Source organism: Diabrotica virgifera, chromosome 1, assembly GCF_917563875.1.
Source record: "Diabrotica virgifera virgifera chromosome 1, PGI_DIABVI_V3a".
NCBI lineage: Eukaryota > Metazoa > Arthropoda > Insecta > Coleoptera > Chrysomelidae > Diabrotica > Diabrotica virgifera.
Window position 1 is genome coordinate 57,438,575 of NC_065443.1, and position 22,205 is coordinate 57,460,779.

General features: G+C 30.5%; 2 protein-coding genes across 3 annotated transcripts; both read left to right on the forward strand.

The window, feature by feature from the left end:
• Positions 1-972: 972 nt before the first annotated feature.
• On the forward strand, positions 973-7,908 carry LOC114328747 (chymotrypsin inhibitor-like). 2 transcript variants are annotated; one of them, XR_003652215.2, is made up of 2 exons: positions 973-1,141; positions 7,682-7,908. XR_003652215.2 is itself a non-coding variant. In XM_028277699.2 (2 exons), exons 1-2 carry the CDS (start codon positions 2,393-2,395, stop codon positions 7,861-7,863), a joined length of 246 nt encoding a protein of 81 aa, XP_028133500.2. In that variant the 5' UTR covers positions 2,351-2,392; the 3' UTR covers positions 7,864-7,908. The 2 variants fall into 2 exon arrangements, 1 of the variants encoding a protein (XP_028133500.2); XM_028277699.2 differs by lacking the exon at positions 973-1,141 and adding an exon at positions 2,351-2,456.
• Positions 7,909-16,014: 8,106 nt separating this feature from the next.
• On the forward strand, positions 16,015-16,903 carry LOC114328748 (chymotrypsin inhibitor Ani s 6-like). The gene is made up of 2 exons (XM_028277700.2): positions 16,015-16,109; positions 16,672-16,903. The coding sequence occupies exons 1-2, from the start codon at positions 16,043-16,045 to the stop codon at positions 16,851-16,853; spliced, it is 249 nt and encodes an 82-aa protein (XP_028133501.2). The 5' UTR covers positions 16,015-16,042; the 3' UTR covers positions 16,854-16,903.
• Positions 16,904-22,205: the final 5,302 nt, after the last annotated feature.

Genomic DNA, 22,205 nt, shown 5'->3' on the forward strand with positions numbered 1-22,205 from the left:
ACCTGGGAAGAAAATGTACGGCACATCATGAGAGATAGAGCTATCAAAGAAGACGACTGGATGGACAGAAAAATATGGCGGTCGAAATGCGAGAAGCGGCAGAGGCTGTAGGAACCTCGCTAGATAGATAGATAAATAAAAATAAAATGAAAAAAATTCAGCGAAAAGTACAAAGACACAAACACACCATCAACGCAGCGCAGTGCAAAGAACAACGTTGACTTTACCGCGGTAGTTACGAAGAAGGGGACTTGGATATAAATAAAATTAGAAAAACGTATTGCTATTTTTCGGAAGCAGGTTGAAACATCTACTTTACATCTTGCAATTTATGAAGTACATGACGCAATACCAGTTAAATTGAGGAACACCAGGACATCAGGAAAGATATTATCTAAAACAGAAGGTTTCTTACGCGCCATTCAGGACCACTTCATATCAATCAAAAATGACCTTAAATAATATTATATCGTCAAAAACCTTTAAGTTTAACCTTCTGTGACTAACATTTGGTCTGTGAGACGGACCACTTAGAGTTTTTACGATTATATCCAAATTGTTGGTTATGTATCTTCGCTGCCATCAGTAGCTGCCTGATTCAGGTACCTGTTTTTAGTGTTGAAGTTTGAATCTTCAGTGTCAAGTGATTATGGAATTATCGACAAATTTTGTCTCAGAGACCGATGTTGGACGTGACATACACTCGATAAAAAAAATACTTATATTAACGAAAGAACGTGCGAATAAGTGCTGATAATTTAGTAACCCAATTGCCAGGAGTAAAAGGAGAAGCTCGGTACAAAAAAACAGCAGTGGAAAAATTGAATTTGTTTTTCACAAATAAGATGCTATATAATTTTTTTTATTTTCTTTGGTATTTTGCTAATGTTTCAGAGGTTTAATAAATTAAAAATAAATTAAAAATAGGTATCATTCTCGTTTAATTTCACTCCTTGCTGGACTCCACTTGCGATTTGTAGTCGCGGCGACTAAAAAATCGCTGTCGCAGAAAATCTGGTGGGAGTGGTGGGTGCCTCCACTTGCGATTTTTACTTAAGTCGCAGAATTACATCAGTCTTGCAATGGATAACATCGAAACTACTTGTGCTATCGCTCTTTTGCTTCGGGAGAGAAGTAAACGGTAAATATTAATATAATTATTTATACAGGGTGCCCAAAAAATGTTTTTTAAATTAAATTAATTGGTAGAAAAAGATGAATGTATGTAATTTGTTTAATTCTAAATATATTTTATTAGTGCCAGAAAACATAAAAATGTTTTATTTAAAAAATAAACATTGATTTTCGCTTAAGCGTAATGTTAAACTTCCAAGAGGCAGGTGGGTGGCAGCTCTAACATTGAATTTAAGCGAAAAGCAATATTTATTATTTGTCAAATAAACATGCACATGTATTCCTGTTTTCTGACAAAAGTAAAACGAATTTTGAATGAAATAAGTTACATATATTCTTCTTTTTGTCTCAATTAATTGAATTAAAAAAATATTTTTGGACACCCTCTGCACTCACAGGATTCCAGGACTCGCCTACGGCTCGCCCTGGGAACTTCCTACTAGTCTCGTAAAATATCACTTTCGGAACTTGTTACGTAAATTACTATTATAGTCGGTTCGCTAAACTCAGACGCAAATGGCTAAAGAATTTAGTACGTAACTTTTTTGTTTTTTGACAAAATTTGCAAAATTATTAAATAATTAGTAATTATTAACCATTTAGTAATTATTTTTTTGGCAATTTTATCAAATTGGCAAAATTACTAGCTTAAATCACTAGCCAGTTGAGTCTGAGTTTAGCGAACGGACTATACCTAGGGTATCACGATATAGCGCCTTTTATCCACAATTCGAAAAAAGGTCTCGAATAAAAGTGGCTTACTTTTACGTAAGGAATCCAAATCTGAAATAAAAACTGAGAGTTTCCAAAAACAAGTTACAGATTTTAACGTTAGGTAGTTATAAAGGTCATATTTGATGTCATTCTATAGATTTTTAAAAATTTGAACACGTATTTTTCAGTTTTTCGATCCGATGTTCATTTCGCGAAATATTCGACCGTTCCGCTACTTACCGAACGTCTTGGGGCACCCTGTATAAAATAGTAGGTCTAATCATTATTTTATACAATATTATGATTTTACCGATTCTTATATTGTTATTTTTTGTTCTTTAAATTTTTGGCTTTTAACTAAAAATCATAATTTTCCTGCTTCTTTTTTTAAAATTTATATTTTTTATCCATGCAATACAGTTAAGTTTGGGGTTTTTTATTGATAACGTGGTGTGCATAATACATAATAATTATATTTTTGTATATATAAGCAGCTTGACAGGTTTACTTATTTATTACTACAAGGTAATTCATCTGCTGTAAAATGAAGACGATAATGATATTTACCTTTGTAATTTTCGCGATTGCACAAATCCAATGCCAAAAAGGTGAGTAAATAGAGATGTCTACTTGCAATATAAATTTAGAATTAACTAACATTTCACAAAAGATTAGTTATACAGAGTGGGCCAAAGAAAACAGTCCACCTCGATATTTGGCAGTATTTATTATATTTGAAGGAAATGACCAAACAGGTCGATTTTTGATCTAAGAGGGGCACATTTTTACGGTACATATATCTGTCATTTGTCAACCCCCTCCCTTCCAATTGTCCCACCTCTTATTTCTAAATAGGGAATAAGGGTCGTGTGCTGGCTCATTTGAAAAGTTTTCAATTCTCTATTCAGTAATATTAACATTGACATAATTATTTATACAGGATGTCCAAGAAAAATTATTTTGAATTAAATTAATTGACACAAAAAGAAGAATGTATGTAATTTGTTTAACTTAAAATACATTCTACTGCTGACAGAAAACAGAAAAAATATTTATTTGATAAATAAACATTTTTTGTTGCTTAAACTCAATATTCAACCTACCAAGAGGCAGATGGGTGGCAGCTTGAACATTGAAATTAAGCGAAAAGCAAAGTTAATTTATCAAAAAACATTTTTTTCTGTTTTGTCACAACAGTATAAAATATTTTGAAATAAATAAATTACATACATTCTTCATTTAGTGACAATTAATTTAATAAAAAATTGTTTTCTTGGGCACACTGTAACAATAATTATGTTAATGTTTATATTACTGAATAGAGAATGGAATAACCTTTCTAATGAGCTAGCACACGACCCCTATTCACTATTTAAAAATAAGGGGTGGGCGAAGTGGAAGAGAGGGGGTTGACAAATGACAGATGTATGTACCGTAAAAATGTGTTAACCTTAGATCAAAAACCGAACTGTTTCGTCATTTCCTTAAACTCTAATAAATACTGTCTAATATCGGGTGGACTGTTTTCTTTGACCCACTCTGTTGATATTCAAGGAGCAATTTTACTTTACGACCAAGCGTAGAACCGGATGTCGATATTTGAACTCCTCATGTTGCTTTGCGTCGATTGATACACATTTTCACTAAATTTTAGTCATTTTTGACAAACTTCCGGTTATAAGTTTTTATCTGGAAATGACATAAAAACCGGAACTAAACATCCGAGCTCGACTGATCAATACACGTCGCATGTTACATCATATGTACCATATATAGTCGTCAGATTTATAGGCTATTGATTATGTTCAAAATAAGAGAGCTAAAAGGAACTGCAACGTTAATGAGATTTTATTGTCTCATATGGTCAACGGACATCTATATTTAAAAAAACCGCGGAGTGCTATCATTTAAATAGGTGTGTTTTTGAGAAAGGGGTGAATTAGTTCTTAGGCTCAGGTTGAATTAGGGTGAGTTATATGCACTTTTGGTGCAAACACGTCTACGGGAAAATTGTGGCAAGCTAAATTTACTATCGAAATATTACATTTTATAGTCAAAAATATTTTTTTTACAAAAATATATTCAAAGGAAAGCAAGAAAAAAACACCAAAGAAAGAAATTTTGTTTTTTGCCCTATAACTTTTTTCCTCGGGGTATAGGTATAGGTATAGGTATTGCTTTAGCGAAAAATAACTTCAGTGCATTCTCTTTAAAATGGCGTTTAGTAGAAATCACTAGGTTTTACATTTTTCAAAATAGGATTTTTCAAAGTTCGCCGCTCACAGCATTTTTATGACCATTTTCGCCATTATTTCTCAAACATTGTTCTGTAACTTTTTTCTACGCATTTCTAGGTATATGTAATGGTACATTTAGTAGAAATAGAAGTCAATTACCTTTAAAATGGTCTATTGTATAAGGTTTTTAAGCTTTTTCAAGGTTTTATACTTCTAATGATTTTTGATATTTTTTATGATTATTGTTTAATTTTCTTAGTATGACTTTTTTTTTTCTTGTACATTTAGGTATATACATTCTGCAATAAAAAAAGCTTATTTTATTTACTTTAAAATGGCGTATTGCAAAAAATTCTAGGACTATTTTTAAACAAGATATCCTAAGGATATCCAAAAGTATCCGTAACTTGAGAAAAATTTTAAAATTTTTTATTTTTTTTAATTAGAAGAATATAGTTGCATATTATAACATAATTTTTAATTCCAAATAACTTTTCTTAATAACACTTTGCGATATTGTGAAATATAAAGGTATTTTTTCTTGAACCAAATTCATATTTTTTAACATACCTCGTAAATTATTGATAAAATTTTATATCTGATGATTGCGTCTCAGGTTTAAGATTGTGCAGAGCATTTTATAAAGAATAATTTTTTCATAAAGTTAATAATAAAAAAGTTTCCATATGTTCCAGCTTAGTGGGACCTGTGGCATATGTATATGTCACATTTTGAGAACGAATATCTTGTTTAAAAATAGTCATAGAATTTTTTACAATACACTATTTTAAAGTAAATAAAATAGGCTTTCTATTTTATTGCACAATTTATATACCTAAATATACAATGAAAAAAGTTATAATGAGAAATTTAAAAATAATCGAAAAATATATCAAAAATCAAAAAGTATACAATTTTCAAAAACCATATCTTGCTTAAAAATAGTCATACAACCTTCTACAATAGACCATTTTAAAGGTAATTTACTTTTCTTCCTACAAAATGTGCCATTGCACATACCTAAAGCTGCGTAGAAAAAAGTTACAGGACAATGTTTGCGAAGTAATAAGGAAAATGGGTCAAAATCGCTGTGAGTAGCGAAGTTTGAAAAATCAGATTTTGGAAACTGTAAAGTATGGAGACTTCTACTAAACACCATTTTAAAGAGGTAGGATGGAAGTTTTTTTTCCGTGAAGCAATGCTTATACCTATATCCCCATAGAAAAAAGTTATGAGGCAAGGAACCAAATTGCTACCTTTCGTGTTGTTTTCTTGCTTTTCTTTTAAATATAGTTTTGCAAAAATAAATATTTTACTTTTAAATGTGACATTTCAATAGCAAATTTAACTTTGAACAATTTTCATGAAGACGTGTTTGTACCAAAAGTGCATAGAACTCACCCTAATTCGCTCTGTGCCTAGGAACTAATTTACCACTATCTCAAAAACGCACTTCTATAAATGGTAGCACTCCGCGGTTTTTTCATATTTAGAGTTCCATTCACTATATTAAACAATAAAACTCCGTTAACGTTGTAGTTCCTTTCTATAATACATAATCAATAGCCTATTATTAAACGTGACATTTTTGAACAGAAATCTGCAAAGAAACCGAATCAGAAAATTTTTCATACGGGAGCGGCCCCTTAACATGGATTTCTTTATTGGTAACAGAATGGATCATTTTTATGTTTAACCTCTAAACCTCCATCACAGTTATATCTGATTGTATACAGTTTAGTAAAAACCCTAATGAAAAGAACGTATCAACTAACGTAGAAATATCTGTCTTGCGATTCAAAAACTTCGGAATATACGCTATCGGGATATTTATTTTAGCTTAACAACTTTGTCATAATATATCGCACCTTTGGGGAAACACTGATGTAAGTGCAAATTTGTAAATTGTTGAGAAAACGTATTTAAAGTTTTGAAAGTTAGTTAAGGCCCAAAATGAGGTGCAAATTACAAGAGAAAGTAGAAATTGAAAGTTATTGTAGTAAATATACTCTTCGAGTTATTTGCGAGTGAATATGTTCATTTTTAACATGAAAAAACATGTTTTTGGACGGTTTTTCGCAAATACCTCAAAAAGTAAGTATTTTATCGAAAAAAATATTCTTATCAAAAATATAGCTTATAAAAAATTGAAAAATATGTTGTACGCATAAAGTCTGTAGCCCCGGTAGAAGCAGAGTTGTAACTAATGAAAAGTAGGTTGTTCTTCGTCAAATTCCAAATAGAATATTTCAATGTGAAATAAACAAAAAACGAAGCGGGAAAGTTCATTAAAACTTAAACTGTTTAAAAAAAGGCTTATTTTTAATTTCCAAAAAAAGTTCTAACATTAAAAGTAAGTGAGTTACGCTTAAAATTTTGATGGTCTCTCTTATTTTTTGGTAAAAAGAATTACAAAAATCACCCCCCAATTAGCACCCCAAAAAAATTTTATCGTTATCGCTTCACAAGTTACTTTGATTATGTATTCTCTATATACAACCTAAAGCAACTGGTGAAGTAGTAACGATTAACTTCATTTGGGATGCTAATTAAAGGGTGATTTTCACGGTTTTAATCTAAGCGGTTCTTTAAAATTTATAGGTTTTGCCATATTTAACCGTCAGCGAACGAATTAAAATTGTCAACATAAATGAGTCGAATAAATTTTAAATATTAGAAGACTTTTTTACAAAGCAAAAAAAACAAATTATTTTTAATATAATATTTTTTATTTTGAGAACTATTTCCAAAGTGGAAATCGAAACTTTAAAATAAACTTGAAATAAAATAAAAAGTGGAAATCGAAACAAAATAGTAAACTGTACTAAATGATAGTATTTTTATTTAAAAATTAAATGTTGTATTTCCAACTTTATGCTTGCAATATCTTCGGTTTACTGTAAGAAAACCGAAAGCATTAGACCAAAACAGTAGACCGAACTCATTAGACCGAAAAACACTTTACCGAAACCCCACTAGACCGAACAGCAGAAGACCGAAAAGCAGTTCTTTTTACTTGTCGCAGTAAAAGAGATAAGACTAATGTAATTACAACTAAATGTTATTTGGATGGTTATTATAAATAGTTAAAATGGTGTTAACGTCACTCTACCCTTAATTTATTCTTACCTTCACTAATTTGTTTAACGGATGAAAATTATTCCATATCAAACTGTACAGAGTAACAATTTACACACTCTATATATAAAATAATACAAAAAAATACAATAAACAAAATACAGATATACAAAATCTTAGCATAATTTACTGCAAACTTTTTAAATTTATTTATCATTTCGGTCTAATGCTGTTCGGTCTAGTAAGGTTTCGGTAAAGTGCTTTTCAGTCTAATGAGTTCGGTCTACTGCTTTCGGTCTAATGATTTCGGTCTAATTATCGTGTATGATACCAATATCTTCGTATAAATAGTTGCTCTCTTTGCTTCCTTGCCTATACCGACTGACGTAATATTGATGTGAAAATCATATGAAAGGAGGCTTACTTTTGCAGATTAGGCTTACCTTTGAATATTACCGAAATTTAACAGTTCTACTGATTCTTGAATATAATTTTAAAATAAAAATTTCAATTTTTAGATCGTTGTGGTCCACATCAACAAAGAGTAGAATGTAAGTCTTGTTGCAAAGAACCAACCTGCCAACACAAAAGCCCTCCCAAATGTACCCACGTTTGCCCTCTAGTATGCCTTCCCGGATGTGAATGTTTACCAGGATATATCAGACTTACAGAAGATGGGCCTTGTGTGAAACATTGTTAAAAAAGTTACCTAGACAGTAAACAACAATAAATGTAATTGAACCAATATCAATATTAGTTTTTTTATGTAATGCAAAGAAAAAAGCTGTCTTAACACTATCTATTACTCACTTAGACTTGCCCCGTTACAGATGTGTTAACAACCGCCATATCTAATGCTGTTGCCAATTTAAAAATAGGTTTTTCACCACTTCCGTGGTGATTTTGACCTACAAATTTTCCATCCACGAGGAGGGGTGGGAACCACCCCCAACATAAAAGCGCCATACGATATAGGGTAGACTTTATTTCTTGAGCTATTTCCTACTTACAGTGAAAATATCAAGTAAATTGATGCAGTAGGATGGAATTCGGAGACAAATACCCTGACTGACTGCACTATAAGCAAAAAAATCAATTCGTTTAGAATCATGTTTTGCATTGTTGGTAGGGATGGGAAAAACCTACCGGTTTAAACCTAAAACCGGTTTTTACTTCGCAATAACCGGTTTTACCGGTTGTTTTTTTGTCACGGTTATAACCGGTTTTTCTGTTTAAAGTAAAAACCGGTTATTAGGTTTTTACGGTGATTAGGATTAGGTTAGGTATTATTTTGGATCCCAGTCATAATTATTATTCTCAAGTAATTATTCCAAACAAAACCATAATTCAAATTTTATTTTATGTTATAAAATACAGAAGCAAACTGAAAGTGCACTCTCACATCAGCCAGAAACAATTATTAAGTTGTATTATAATATTTCCTTGAAAAGGTATTTGTAATCATAATATTTACATAAGAAGTGATTTGGTTGAATTAGAAGCAAACATCATCTATTTTTCACACTTAACTCTTGACATTGAAAGTGGGTGAATGCCTTTATCTGATTACCAAAAATAATGCTCTGACTATGAATATCGAATTACTGATTACGAATACGAATCTCCAAGAATTTCGCTACGTTTTCAAAACGATACACTCATACAGGAAGTATTAAATCAGTTAAAATATATTACCTATTCTACAAATATACAAAAGTGGTAAAAGTAATACATGTTCTTTCGATAGTACTAATTTTGATCATACTGATATCGAGTCGAATGGAGTATCGCAAACTAAAGTGTATTGTAAATGTAACTTTGTAACCTATTGGATTGAAAAAACCGAAAACCGGTTTTTCCAAAAACCGGTTTTTTGTGGCCGGTTATAACCGCCAGGTTAAACCGTAAGCAAAAAAAACCGGTATAACCGAAAACCGGTGTTTTGTCAAAAACCGCCATCCCTAATTGTTGGAAATGTTTCTTCACTTTTTTAAAATTCTTTTAATATGGTAATTCTTCTTATTTCTCTGGACTACTTTGCTTTTAAATATCTTAATATTAAAGTTTGTTTTTTTTTGTAAATACCGACATCATCCTATTCATTATGGTTTTCTTCATCTTATTGTGTGTCTTTGATAATTTTTACCATTATTAAAGTACAACAATTTTTAAAAAATAGCAAGTTTTAAACATAATTCTTCAGCTTATGAAATTTTAACAATATGAGTACCTATTTAGTCCATTCGACTACTAAAACATACTATTGTTTACAAATAATTTAAATTTTTGGATTGTGGATCAAACCAATGATATGTACCATGTAAATCTTGTTGTAAAGAACCAACTTGCTAACAAAGAACCCAGGCTAAAAATGTGGAGTTTGTTCTGCAGTATGTACTCCAGGTTGTATTTGTAAACCAGGATACATCAGAGAGACTAATAATGGACATTGTGTAAAACGTTGTTAAAAAATAAAATAATGTACCTAATAAACAATAATGAGATTTTGAAATAAAATATAAGATTTTATAAATAGTGAATAACCTCGTACTAATATCAACACATATATCGATGTATTTTTGACAAAACATCGTAAGTGACAAAGCGCACATTTTTCAGGGGACGACTTTTTCTTCTACCAACTTTTTGGTTAATACAATGGTTAATTATAACCATAATTGATGGTTAACACGATATTTTGTCAGACCATGCCTGTTTGAATAATTTTAGTTGGAGCTTGTCGTTTACGATAGTACGATATTACGATGGTTGTAAAAATGACATATATAAATAAATAGTAAATATACTAGGCTTGGATCCCGCGTACCAAAAAAAAGTTGATTAATATCAAGCTGAAAATTTGTTAGTAGCTTAACGGTGTCAAGTCGGACAAACATTGATGTATGGGAACACTGGAACAGAGGAAGTTTTAATTGTGGAACGTGACTTTAATTGTGGAACCTTGTCATCCAGGCCTATACACAGGGTGAGTCATGAGGAACTGTACATACTTCTACCTCGTATGGTGGCCCCTATGGGGAATAACAAATGAACATTAAAAAGTGTTTGCTCCCATTGTTTAATAATATACAGGGCGAGATGTTAACTTTTACAGAAATTTGTATTCGTCATAATTTTTGAACGGTAAGATCGATGTGTCTCTTATTTTGGTCAATCGTTACACTATTACCACCCAATCAACTGATTTATTCAAACTAGAAGAAAATCAGGTACGGCTTTATACAATTAGTTCGTTTTGGTTTTGAAAAGAATTTCACCCTGTATACGATTTTTGAAACCTCTAATAAGAATTTTTAAAATTAGACAAATAGGCAATTAAAACGGCATACTTATTTTTTCCCCACACGATTACTTAATTTTTTATAAAAAAATCAAATGTGACTATGAATTAAAAGTTTGGTGAAGTGAGCCATATATTTAAAAAAATTTACTTTTATTACAAAAATTAATTTTTTTAACAAATATTTAATTTATAAGTGACCTTCCAATCAACTGATTTATTAAAACTAGAAAAAAATAAGGTCCGGCTTTAAAAAATTAGTTCGTTTTGGTCTTAGAACAAATTTCACCCTGTATACGGTTTTTAAAAACTCTAATAAGAATTTTACAAATTACACAAACAGGCAATTAAAATGGCATATTTATTTTTTTCCTCACACAATTACTTATTTTTTTATAAAAAAATCAAATTTGACTATGAATTAAAAGTTTGGTAAAGTGAACCATATAGATTTAAAAAAATTAACTTTTGTTACAAAAATTAATTTTTTTTGAACAAATATTTAATTTATAAGTAATAATACTACCACTGCTCGTGCTATACGCTTTAAATAATACAACCTTTTTAGCCAATTTCCAGAATTTCAAAAGGAACAGTTTGTTTTGAATAATACTAAAACATCATCCTGTATAATATTTGTTTGTCAAAAAGTAGATAAACAAATACAACTAAATTAGACAAAAACAAAAAGAAATTTTCCCTTCGTTTTTTGCATCACTACCTTCTCATCATGTATTAATACTATGTATGTGTATAAAAATGATAATTTAACATTTTCATTGTTTGAATACATAATTCGACTTTTCGTTCACCATTGGTATTATTTATTTGTGTTTCTTACACCATTTGTACTTTTTTGCAATATCATATTTTACAAAATATTTTGCCGAATCTACTTGCCAATGTAGCCGCCCGAGGTATGTACTTTATGCACGATGGGGCATCACCACCACCACATTTCTCAGTTGCTGTTCGTCAACATCTTCATGTGACTTATGGAAATAGATGGATAGGGCGCGGAAGGCATCATGCATGACCATAAATTTTGCAAGAAAAACTATTTTTTTTAAATCTATGGTTCACTTCACCAAACTTTTAATTCATAGTCAAATTTGATTTTTTTATAAAAAATTAAGTAATCGTGTGGGGGAAGAAATAAATATGCCATTTTAATTGCCTATTTGTCTAATTTGTAGAATTCTTATTCGAGGTTTCAAAAACGATATACAGGGTGAAATTTTTTCTAAGACCAAAACGAACTAATTTTTTAAATCCGGACCTGATTTATTTCTAGTTTGAATAAATCACTTGAGTGGTAACTTATAAATTAAATACTTGTTCAAATAAAATTAATTTTTGTAATAAAATTTATTTTTTTTAAATCTATGGTTCACTTCACCAAATTTTTAATTCATAGTCAAATTTGATTCTTTTATAAAAAAATTAAGTAATCGTGTGGGGGAAAAATAAATATGTCATTTTAATTGCCTATTTGTCTAATTTGTAAAATTCTTATTAGAGTTTTCAAAAACCGTATACAGAGTGAAATTTTTTCTAAGACCAAAACGAACTCATTTTTTAAAGCCGGACCTGATTTTTTTCTAGTTCGAATAAATCAGTTGATTGGGTGGTAGTAGTGTAACGATTGACCAAAATAAGAGACACATCGATCTTACCGTTCAAAAATTATAACGAATAAATTTTCTGTAAAAATTAACAACTCGCCCTGTATATTATTAAAAAATGGGAACAGACACTTTTTAATGGTCATATGTTATTCCCCATAGGGGCCTCTGTACGAGACAGGAGTATGTACAGTTCTTCATGACTCACCGTGTATAAACATAAAAAATAAGTAACATCAAGTTCTGCACTATCTAATAAGTACCACAGCAGACATATCATATATTATATGTTATTCTCCTTTTTAACACCTTCAGGTTTTACCTTCACAATATTATATAGCAAAAAATGTTTAGATAACATATCAAGCAAATAATCTCATTTTGGCAAAAATCCAACATATCAAGTTTTGCCATACCACTACAGTGGTGGGATCACGAGTAGAATTCTATTTTGCTGACGTCACAAAACGAATTTTACAATGCGAGAATCGACGGTTGCTAGGTAACGTGACGACAGCAAAATAGAATTCTACTCATCGTGATTCCACTACAGAACTTGTATTAGATAATTGTTTAATGAATACCTTTTTTTTAATGATTTTCTTCAAAACACACACAAATACAGGATACATATCATGTTTTTCCAACCCAACACCGAAAACTAAATGGACATACCAATCACTGACAATAAGTACCACAGCGGACATACCATATATTGTCATTCTCATTTTTAAGGGTTCTACCTTCATCATAGACATACCAAACTTTACCAACTTGAAGAAATATTACTAAGTAACCCTAATACAGTTCAGTCCAGGGTTCTTTACCGTTACGTCATTAATATCTGGAGCGATAAAACACTACTTTTTATCAACATCATTGTCTTTCACTCATGAAATTAAAGACAAACCAGCTACAGCCTGTTATTAAGTAGACACATGTTATTTTTCTGAACGCTCTAGACTCAGTACATCGAAAAGAGACAGGTATAAAAGCCCGCTTGGGTATTTTTTCAGATTTTAAGTACAATTTGTGACGTTTCTGGTTTGTTTACTTGTCACTGTCAGTTTGTTGGATTTTTTGCTGTTTTTGTGTCCTGTTTTTGCATTTAGAATTTATCTATAGATATTACACAAACAGTTGTTTTCACAACTAATTTTATATTGGAGTTTTGAAATTTTATGGTAAGTGTATTATATTTTGCCATTAATGTACATATAAAGTTAACCTCATTCACAGTTAAGGAATGGCGTTGTTTAAATTTCCGCAAAAGTGAAATAAATAACAAAAAAAATATTGTATTGTCAAATATTTATATTATAACAAATATTTGTATCACTAATGATATTAAAAGAATTTATTAAGCTCCTTTAAATATAGCTCTAAGTCTGCACCAAAATTTTAAAGCAAAACTAACATTCTACATTACATATTTATTTTTGATAACATCAAATTTTCTAATATTTTATAATCCGTGATTGGAGTAGTAGTCACATGCTGTTGCGTGGAATATATTTCAGACTTATTTCGTATGCTTTAAATGATGACGCACGGGTAAAGAATCGTGTACTCAACTGTAAGTACCACAGCGGAAATACCATATATTATTGTCATTCTCATTTTTTAGGACATCTCATTATCATTCTTATCACAGACATACCAAACTTTATCAACTTGAAGAAAGGTTACTAACTAACATATCAAGCAAATAATCTCATTTTGGCAAAGTTTGGCATCATCAAGTTTTGCCATACTACTACAGATTTTTTCTTTCGCGCACGCGTTTTAGTTTAGAAAGTTTTACTTTTCCGCACGCGTTTTACTTTTCCGCACCCGTTTAGATATTTTAATATGGCCTTAAAATAATTATAATACATGCAATAAACTAGTATTTAGATATTATTTACTATTTTATTGCAAATGTGTTTTATTGTGTTTCTTTTTTAAGGCTATGGGTACATAATTCGCAAATATTTTACGTGTATCCCTACTTTATCTGTCTTTACACGGCAAATTACCTGTAGTAAAATTCACACTGATATGGATATGTAAACATTACTAGAATGTCATTCTACTTGAAAATGTCATCATTAATTTAAAGAGATGGCTTTTAAATGTTCTTGGATAACTGTTATTTTTATAATTGCAAATTATTAATTCAGTTAATAAATGTGATAATTTTTTCAATAACTATGTATTCAGTGATTGTAATAATTTATTTGTACAACAAAAACTAATACTCAATCGAGAAAAGAGAAAAAGTGTTAAAGTGATTTTTTAATAATATATTGTTATGGAACGCTTACAATTTTGAACATCTTTAACAACAAAATACTTGGATCACAGAATATATTATCCTGATGTATTCTCTGCTTGGATCTTCCACAAATAATACACAATAAATAACTTTTTATTAAGTTCACGTCTTAAATCAATTATTTATCAAATACACTATATATCAATAATATTTAATCAATATTACAAAATATTCCCGATGCAATGTCAAATATTTAAAATTGTCACTGATTGTCAGTGTCTGACTGACAATATATGCTGACAATATTATATTCGGCTGAGTGCGTTGTAAGACAAAGATAGATTTGGAAAATATTACCACGGCATTGTGTTCATTTTTTTCGAATCCTGAAAAAACCAATAAATATTTTTGAAGAATTTAAACGCAGAATGAAAGACTAAATTATTACCGAGGGCCGAAAGTCCCTTAGAATAAATAAAAAGTATATTTTGAATGAGATATTTGAAATTAAAAATGACACTAAATTTTCTCTTAGTTTTTCACCCCTGTAACTTATTAAAATAAACATTATAGAAGTTCTAAGGGACTTTCGGCCCTCGCTAATAACGTAATTTTTCATTCTGCGTTTAAATTTTTTAAAAATATTTATTAGTTTTCTCAGGATTCGAAAAAAAAATGAATCCCCATTTGAATACCATTGCAGCCGAAAATACGTACCGATCCTCTTAATGAAATTAACGCGACAATTCGAGTCGATGAAATAACATTATTTTGACATAATATTCGAAAGTCAAATCGGTAAACAATAACAGTCGTTTTGAATCATCGTCATGGAATCCAAGATCGTCGTCATGCTAACTAATTATATTGAAAGTTTGGTTTTGACAACATTGTCAAAGAATTAATTTGTGTATGTATTTTCAGTAGTAATTGCACAAGAGCTCTAAAATTCTATATTAATTTTAGAGATCGAGTGCAATTTGTTGAGATTATTTCATGAATAAAACTGTTCAAAACCAAAATTTTATTGTAATTTATTTATGTAAGTCCAAATTAGTACAATTAAACAAACAGTTGTTATAAATATTAATTTGACGGTTGAAAGTCATCAGTTTTATAATTTTTAAAACATTAATTGTCATTAATGTCACTGAATGTATTTTCTCGTAGCAACGAAGGTCATCTGACGTAATATACTTGACGACGGGAAATTATCAAAAATTATCGATTTAATTTAGATTTCTGTAGCTTTCTATTGGTCAGAATCTCCTATGAATGAAATAATCATATTAATTAAATTAATTGATTAAGATTTTGTCATTATTTAAAAACTCGTAGAAAAAATATTGTTCCTAACTCTTGCAGAAAGTCTCTTTTCCGCACTCGACTGCTTGCCGAACTCCCGCTTCGCGTCGTTCGGCAAACTGCAGTTGCGTGCGGAAAAGTATGACTTTCTGCACTTGTTATGAAAATAACTATATTGTTCTGTAAATTTTCGGCTTTCAATTAAAAATAATAATTTTCCTGCTGTAACCAAGCAGGATGTACTTGATATTCTTTATCCATGCATACAGAAGAATTTCGGAAATTTTTGTTGATAACGTGGTGTAAAGAATACATAATTGTATTTTTGTATATATAAGCAGCTTGGCAGGTTTACTTATTTATTATTACGAGGTAATTCACCTGCCGCAATATGAAGACGATAATGATATTATGTGCCTTTGTAATTTTTGTGATTGTACAAATCCAATGCCAAGAAGGTGAGTAAATTGAGATTTCTTCGTGGAATATAATATTTCGAATAAACTTTCATTTCAAAAAACGGTCAGTTGCTTATTTTTAACTAGTGTATAATAATATAATAGTTATTCAATGAGCAATTTTACTTTACAACCAAAAGTAGAACCGGATGTAAATAATTCCTAGTGTAACTTTGCTTTGATTGATTCACGAGTTCATTAATTTTTAGTGATGTTTGCCATAACTATAAGCTAAACTTTCATCTAAAATTTAATTATAAACTTAAATGCCTTTTGGTCATAACTATATAACTAAATTGCACTATCCGTTAGTATCTTTAAAAAATTATATTTTGTATTTTCTTTTAAACTCCATGCTTGTAATATCTTCGTATAAATAATAGGTACTCTATTTCCTTCTTCCTTGTCTATACCGACGTAGTATTTAAAATCATATCATATCATATTGATGTGAAAATCATATAAAATGAGACATACTTTTGAATATTACGGAAATATAACAGTTTTGCAGATTCTTGACATAATATGTAAGTACTTTTAAAATAAAATTTTTAATTTTTAGATGGTTGTGGTCCACATGAACGAAGAGTAGAATGCAAGTCTTGTTGTAAAGTACCAACCTGCCAACAGAAAGTCCCTCCCAAATGTAACCGCATTTGCCTTCAAGTATGCTTTCCAGGATGTGAATGTTTACCAGGATATATCAGACTTCGTGAAAATGGGCCGTGTGTGAAAACATGTTAAAAAAGTTATCTAGGTAGTAAATAACAACAAATGTAGTTGAACCAAAATGAGTATTAGGTTTTTTATGTTAGACAAAGAAAAAACCTCTCTTAATACTACTTATTTCTCCCTCAGACTTTCCCCGTTACCGATAACAATTGCCAGATTAATGTCAACAATTTCCATATATAGTCCGTCTAGAAAGTATCCGGAAAAAAGAAAGCAGAATTATAATTGTATGGTATTTATTTATATCACTTGCAATATAAAATTTCAACAAATAATTCATCTCATTTACTTATACAACCTCCATTTAAATCTAAACACTTAACTAAACGTCCAGGTACACCCGAAACTAGGTCAAGGCCATAATTTTCAGTAATGGTGTTCCAGGCCTGTAAAACTGACCGAATCAAACCTTCTTTATCTCGTGGCGCTACTCGTTACACTTCAATCTTCATCAGTCTCCATCGGTTTTCAATGGGGCTAAGATCTGGAGATGTTGCTGGCCACGGAGTTGTTGCCAATTCGTGTTCTTGCATACACGCTTGAGTATAAGCAGAAGTATGGCATCTTGTATTATCTTGCTGAAAACGCCACCCCCTGGATATAAAACATGAGCCGTTTCAAGAAGAAAACCATTTAGGATGTCAAAATATTTCGCACTATCAACAGTACCATTAACTATACAGAGAGGTGTAGCACCACACTGAGATATTGCTCCCCAAACCATTATTTTAGTGGCAAATTTGGAAATTTGAACGGTAACATTTTCTCTTGATAGGACTTTTAGATGATTTGCACTAAGCTGGAAACAACTTTCATCAAATATAAAGACATTATTAAAATTATCTTCTCGAAAACGTTGACAAAAATCTATTCTTCGTTGTCTTTGCAGAGGTGTGATTGTAGGGATTTTTTTTTTTGGAATCCTTGATATGTAGCCTTGCCTTTTTAGTGACATGCGGACAGTTTCTGGGCACACTTCTATTCTTCGTTGATTTTCAAATCTGTTTGCTAATTTTCGAAACCCTAGGCGCGGATTTTGTCGTCCTAAAGCCACTAAAGCATTTAAATTGTTTCCGCGAATCTTATGCGGCCTACCCGAAAGTGGTCTATGTCTCATATCTATGCCATTTTTTATCCTCTTTATTGTCTCATACACTGCACTTTTTCGGAGTTCAGTCAGTTGCACTAATTTTTTAACGTTTCGGACACCCTTTCTATACAAATATTCCACCACTTTTGTTTTTTCTACTTGCGACATTATTTCACAAATCTTAAATCTGTTTACAAACAACAATATTTGACAGATGGTGTTGTCATGCGATTTTGTCCATAACCTACTATCGGCACAACCTACTTGATGCATTACTTTTGTCTTAAAATGTTACAAAAAGAAAATCTATTAAAATTAGGAAAAATATAAAATTCCGCATACTTTTTAGACGGACTATATTATAATACTGTTGCTTATTAACATGTTCGGTGCCCATCTTGAACAAGCGCCACTTGGCTGGTACCACGTACTTATATCGTTCATTTAGTAAAACACTCGTGCGTCGCCGGTACCCTTGATGAACCCGTCGTGACGACACTCGTCCTTCATGGGCACCGAACGTGTTAAGCATATCATCTCCGGCTTCATTTCTAGTTACTAAGCCTAGTTCTCCATGTATTTATTCATATCCTGAGTTAAAAGGTAACGTAGTTAACGTGTTTTACTCTTTAGCTTTATCTACATATCTTAGGTAGCATCATTGGATAACATGAATAACTGGGTAAGAAACAGAAGAATAGAATGGAATGACCACATAAGCCGAATGACAAGAAATAGGGTAGTAAGGACGGCGAGAGACGGTTCCCCAACAGGAAGACGATCAGTGGGAAGACCACGAAAACGATGGAACGACAACTTACTAGAGGCACACTGAAAAAACAGACAGAGTCATGTCTGTACAAAAAGAAGAAGAAGAAGAAGAAGTATTATTTATATATCTATGTATTATTAATATTATTTATAATTTAAAATAACATATGTACATATTAAAGTCAGAATTTGGTATTAGTTTTGAGAGTAAACTAAAGTAAAACCTATCACTTACGATGTCGGAATAGTATCATGAGGTTTTTTCCTAGTTTTCCCTCGTGATTTACTATGGAATCTCTAACGCCAGAATTTTACTGTAACCGTTGAATGTGGTTGTCTTTTTAAAGACGGATCACATATTATGATTTTTTTGTGACGGATGTTCTTGAGTTGGGGGGGTTGATTTCATGTAATCGAATGAACTATCTTTCAGTAAAGTCGTCCCAGGAATGCAACTCATAAATGTTGGTAATCACGCCTATTCTGTAACTCATTTCGATGATAGAAGTCAGTAAAATCGAATAGAAGTGGCCAAGTCGAATAGAAATAGTCCAAATCCGTATTCCATAACTACTTCGGAATCTCTACAATCGTAATAGTGAATAGAAATCACTTCGACAGCATTTATCCTGTCGAAATGAGATTTCGACTATCGGAATTGTGGTTGACGCAAGCGCATTTTGTTTTGTTTTGACGTTTATATTTTATATATAAAAATAATTGATTACTACTTATTTTATAATTATTTATAGTGTTTGTACCTTTTTTAACTGCGTAATTTTTAGTCTGTGGTGTTATTTGTAATTATATATTTAGTTTAGACATGTTGTACGAGTATGAATTGGACCTTGGACCTAACCTTATTTATTTGCTTTGCTATTTGGCTTGGCACATGAATGAACGTTTGCCCCTCGCAGTGTTGCCATAATTTTTTAGTTATTTCTTGTACAATTTCAATCAACGGTATAATGTACAAGAATAGCATACGATAGACTTCTGATGCGTTGATGGATAAATATATTATACCAGTATCATTGTATAACTAGACTCCTTTCTTAAACAATGCCAGTATACTTGTATATTTATCAGTCAACGCTCATAGTCTGAACAAATTATAGAAAAGATGCCATTTTCGGGAAAAGTTGTTTAGCAGTTATTTCAGCTCTAATCGAATCTTAAAGATTGCATATTATTAGTAATATCGATTTTAAATTATAGATTAATAATAATGCATTAATAACATCAATTTAAATATCTTTGATTTAAAACCATTTATACTTCTTATCTTCACTTATCTTTTTTATTTATCAGTTTATCTTTTTTTATATCAATTTTAATTAACTTTAATTTAAAACCATTTATCCTCTTTTGAGCTTTTTGCATCCAGTATTTACACTAATACTTTATTTACTTTTCAAAACTTGAGGATAGTATGAAGAAAGTATGAAAACATTGAGGATATGGCAACGGTGTCAAATTTTAAATTTAGATCCAGTCACAGAACAATAATTTCTCTGGTTAACGCGGGGTTGCCACCACCTCAGAACCGCGTGAAATAGAAGTCAGAGGTTTCGATTACGATATGAGTTACAGAATACCAATCCAAACACAAAAATGACGCGATAGATATCAAACATTCCGATTTTGGGTAATTACGATTCGACTTGGTCATTTCTATTCGATTTGTTAAAAGTTACAGAATAGGGCTGAATATCATTTTAAAGTCTTCTACTTTAAAATGTATAATATATGGCTGAATTGCTGATATAAATGAGTCAGATTAAATAAATTATAGAATAATTTTTTACTCAGCAACAACATTTTTGTTTAATTCATTAATATTTTTTGTATTTTCACAACGGCATCCGATTTGGACGTCGAAACGTTAATAAAATCATGTTTTTAGTAAAATTGTGGCTTATTTACCATCAAAACTACATACATAGGTACTCGTAAATCGACCTAATTTTTTTATAAACAAAGGCTAAAGTCAGAAAATATGGTTTTTTGCCTGTAGCATTTTTAGTATCATATTTACAGCAAAAGTTGTATTATTACAAAAGTTATGTATCATGAAGAAACGATTAATTTGAATTTTTATAAGTTAAAATCCATAAAGAATTAACCGGGATAATTGCAAAAAACCACGTTTTTGCACTATTTTTAAATGTTAATAACTTTTACCAAATAGGCCGTAAGTAACTTATTATACCTTAATCATTAGGTTACTAAGAACCTTCATTAGTGTACAAAATTTCAAGAAGATCTGTTTGTTAGTATACGTGTTATGTTAAATGTTTATCCCAGACATCGAATGTTTAAACAATCATTGTTGCCCAATGAGTATTTTTAGAGCTTTTTGGCAAAGTGCAATGAGTTCTCAAAGAATTAGAAAGTTAAAAAAGGTGCTATTAAAAATAGAAAGTTAGTGCTAAGAAAGTTAAAAAAAGGATATATTGGTTTTTGACATGTTGTTAGACAAGTCGATAAAAAAATGGTCAGTTTGTTCCTTATTAACAATTAGAATATCTTTGTCATTTTTTATTATAAATAATTGTAATTGGTTGTATCAAAAATCTGGTAAAAAACACACATTAAAAAAGAAAAACAACTTTTTAAGAGCAATAATAGCCGATCAAAACCGAAATCAATCTTACCGAGCTTTCCATAAATTGCAAAGATAACACTGACGAAAGAGGATGCTACAACCTTTTGACAGTTATTATATATGACGAAAGTGAAGTTGAAGAAGATTTATTTAAAAAAATTAGGGATAATGTTGAAGATATTAATGAACCTGTATATAAACTGTGTAGAATTAACGAAGATCAATAATTATAATCTATACATCAATTATGTTCAATTTGAGAACGTTTTTGTTTTCAAGTAATAATTCTTAAATCTAACAATGTACGATTAAGTAATTATAAATTTTGTTACAATAAACTTTCTTTTAAATATGCTGAATAGTCTATTATGAAGATCCAAGAAAAAATTTGTCACCGATTTTTAGACTTTTAAATATTTATTTTTTTTTAAATCTTTACATTTTTTTTCTTTTTTAATGTGTGTTTTTTACCAGCTTTTTGATACAACCAATAATAAATATTTGTCATAAAAAATGACAAATATATTCTAAAGGTTTATAAGGAAAAAACTCAGTTGTTTATCGACTTGTTTAACATTTCAAAAACAAATATGTTCTTTTTTAACTTTGTTAATAAGTACTTTAAGTCTTTAAGAACTCATTGCATTTTGCCAAAAAGCTCTGAAAATACTCCTTGGGCAACAATGATTGTTTAAACAATCGATGTCTGGAAAAAAACATTTAACATAACTCGTAAACTAACAAACAGATCTTCTTGAAATTTTGTACACTAATAAAGGCACTTAGTTACCTTATGAGCAAGGTATAAAAGTTCCTTACGGCCTATTTCGTGAAAGTTATTAACATTTACAAAATAGTGCAAAAAACCTGGTTTTTTGCAAATATCTCGGTAAAT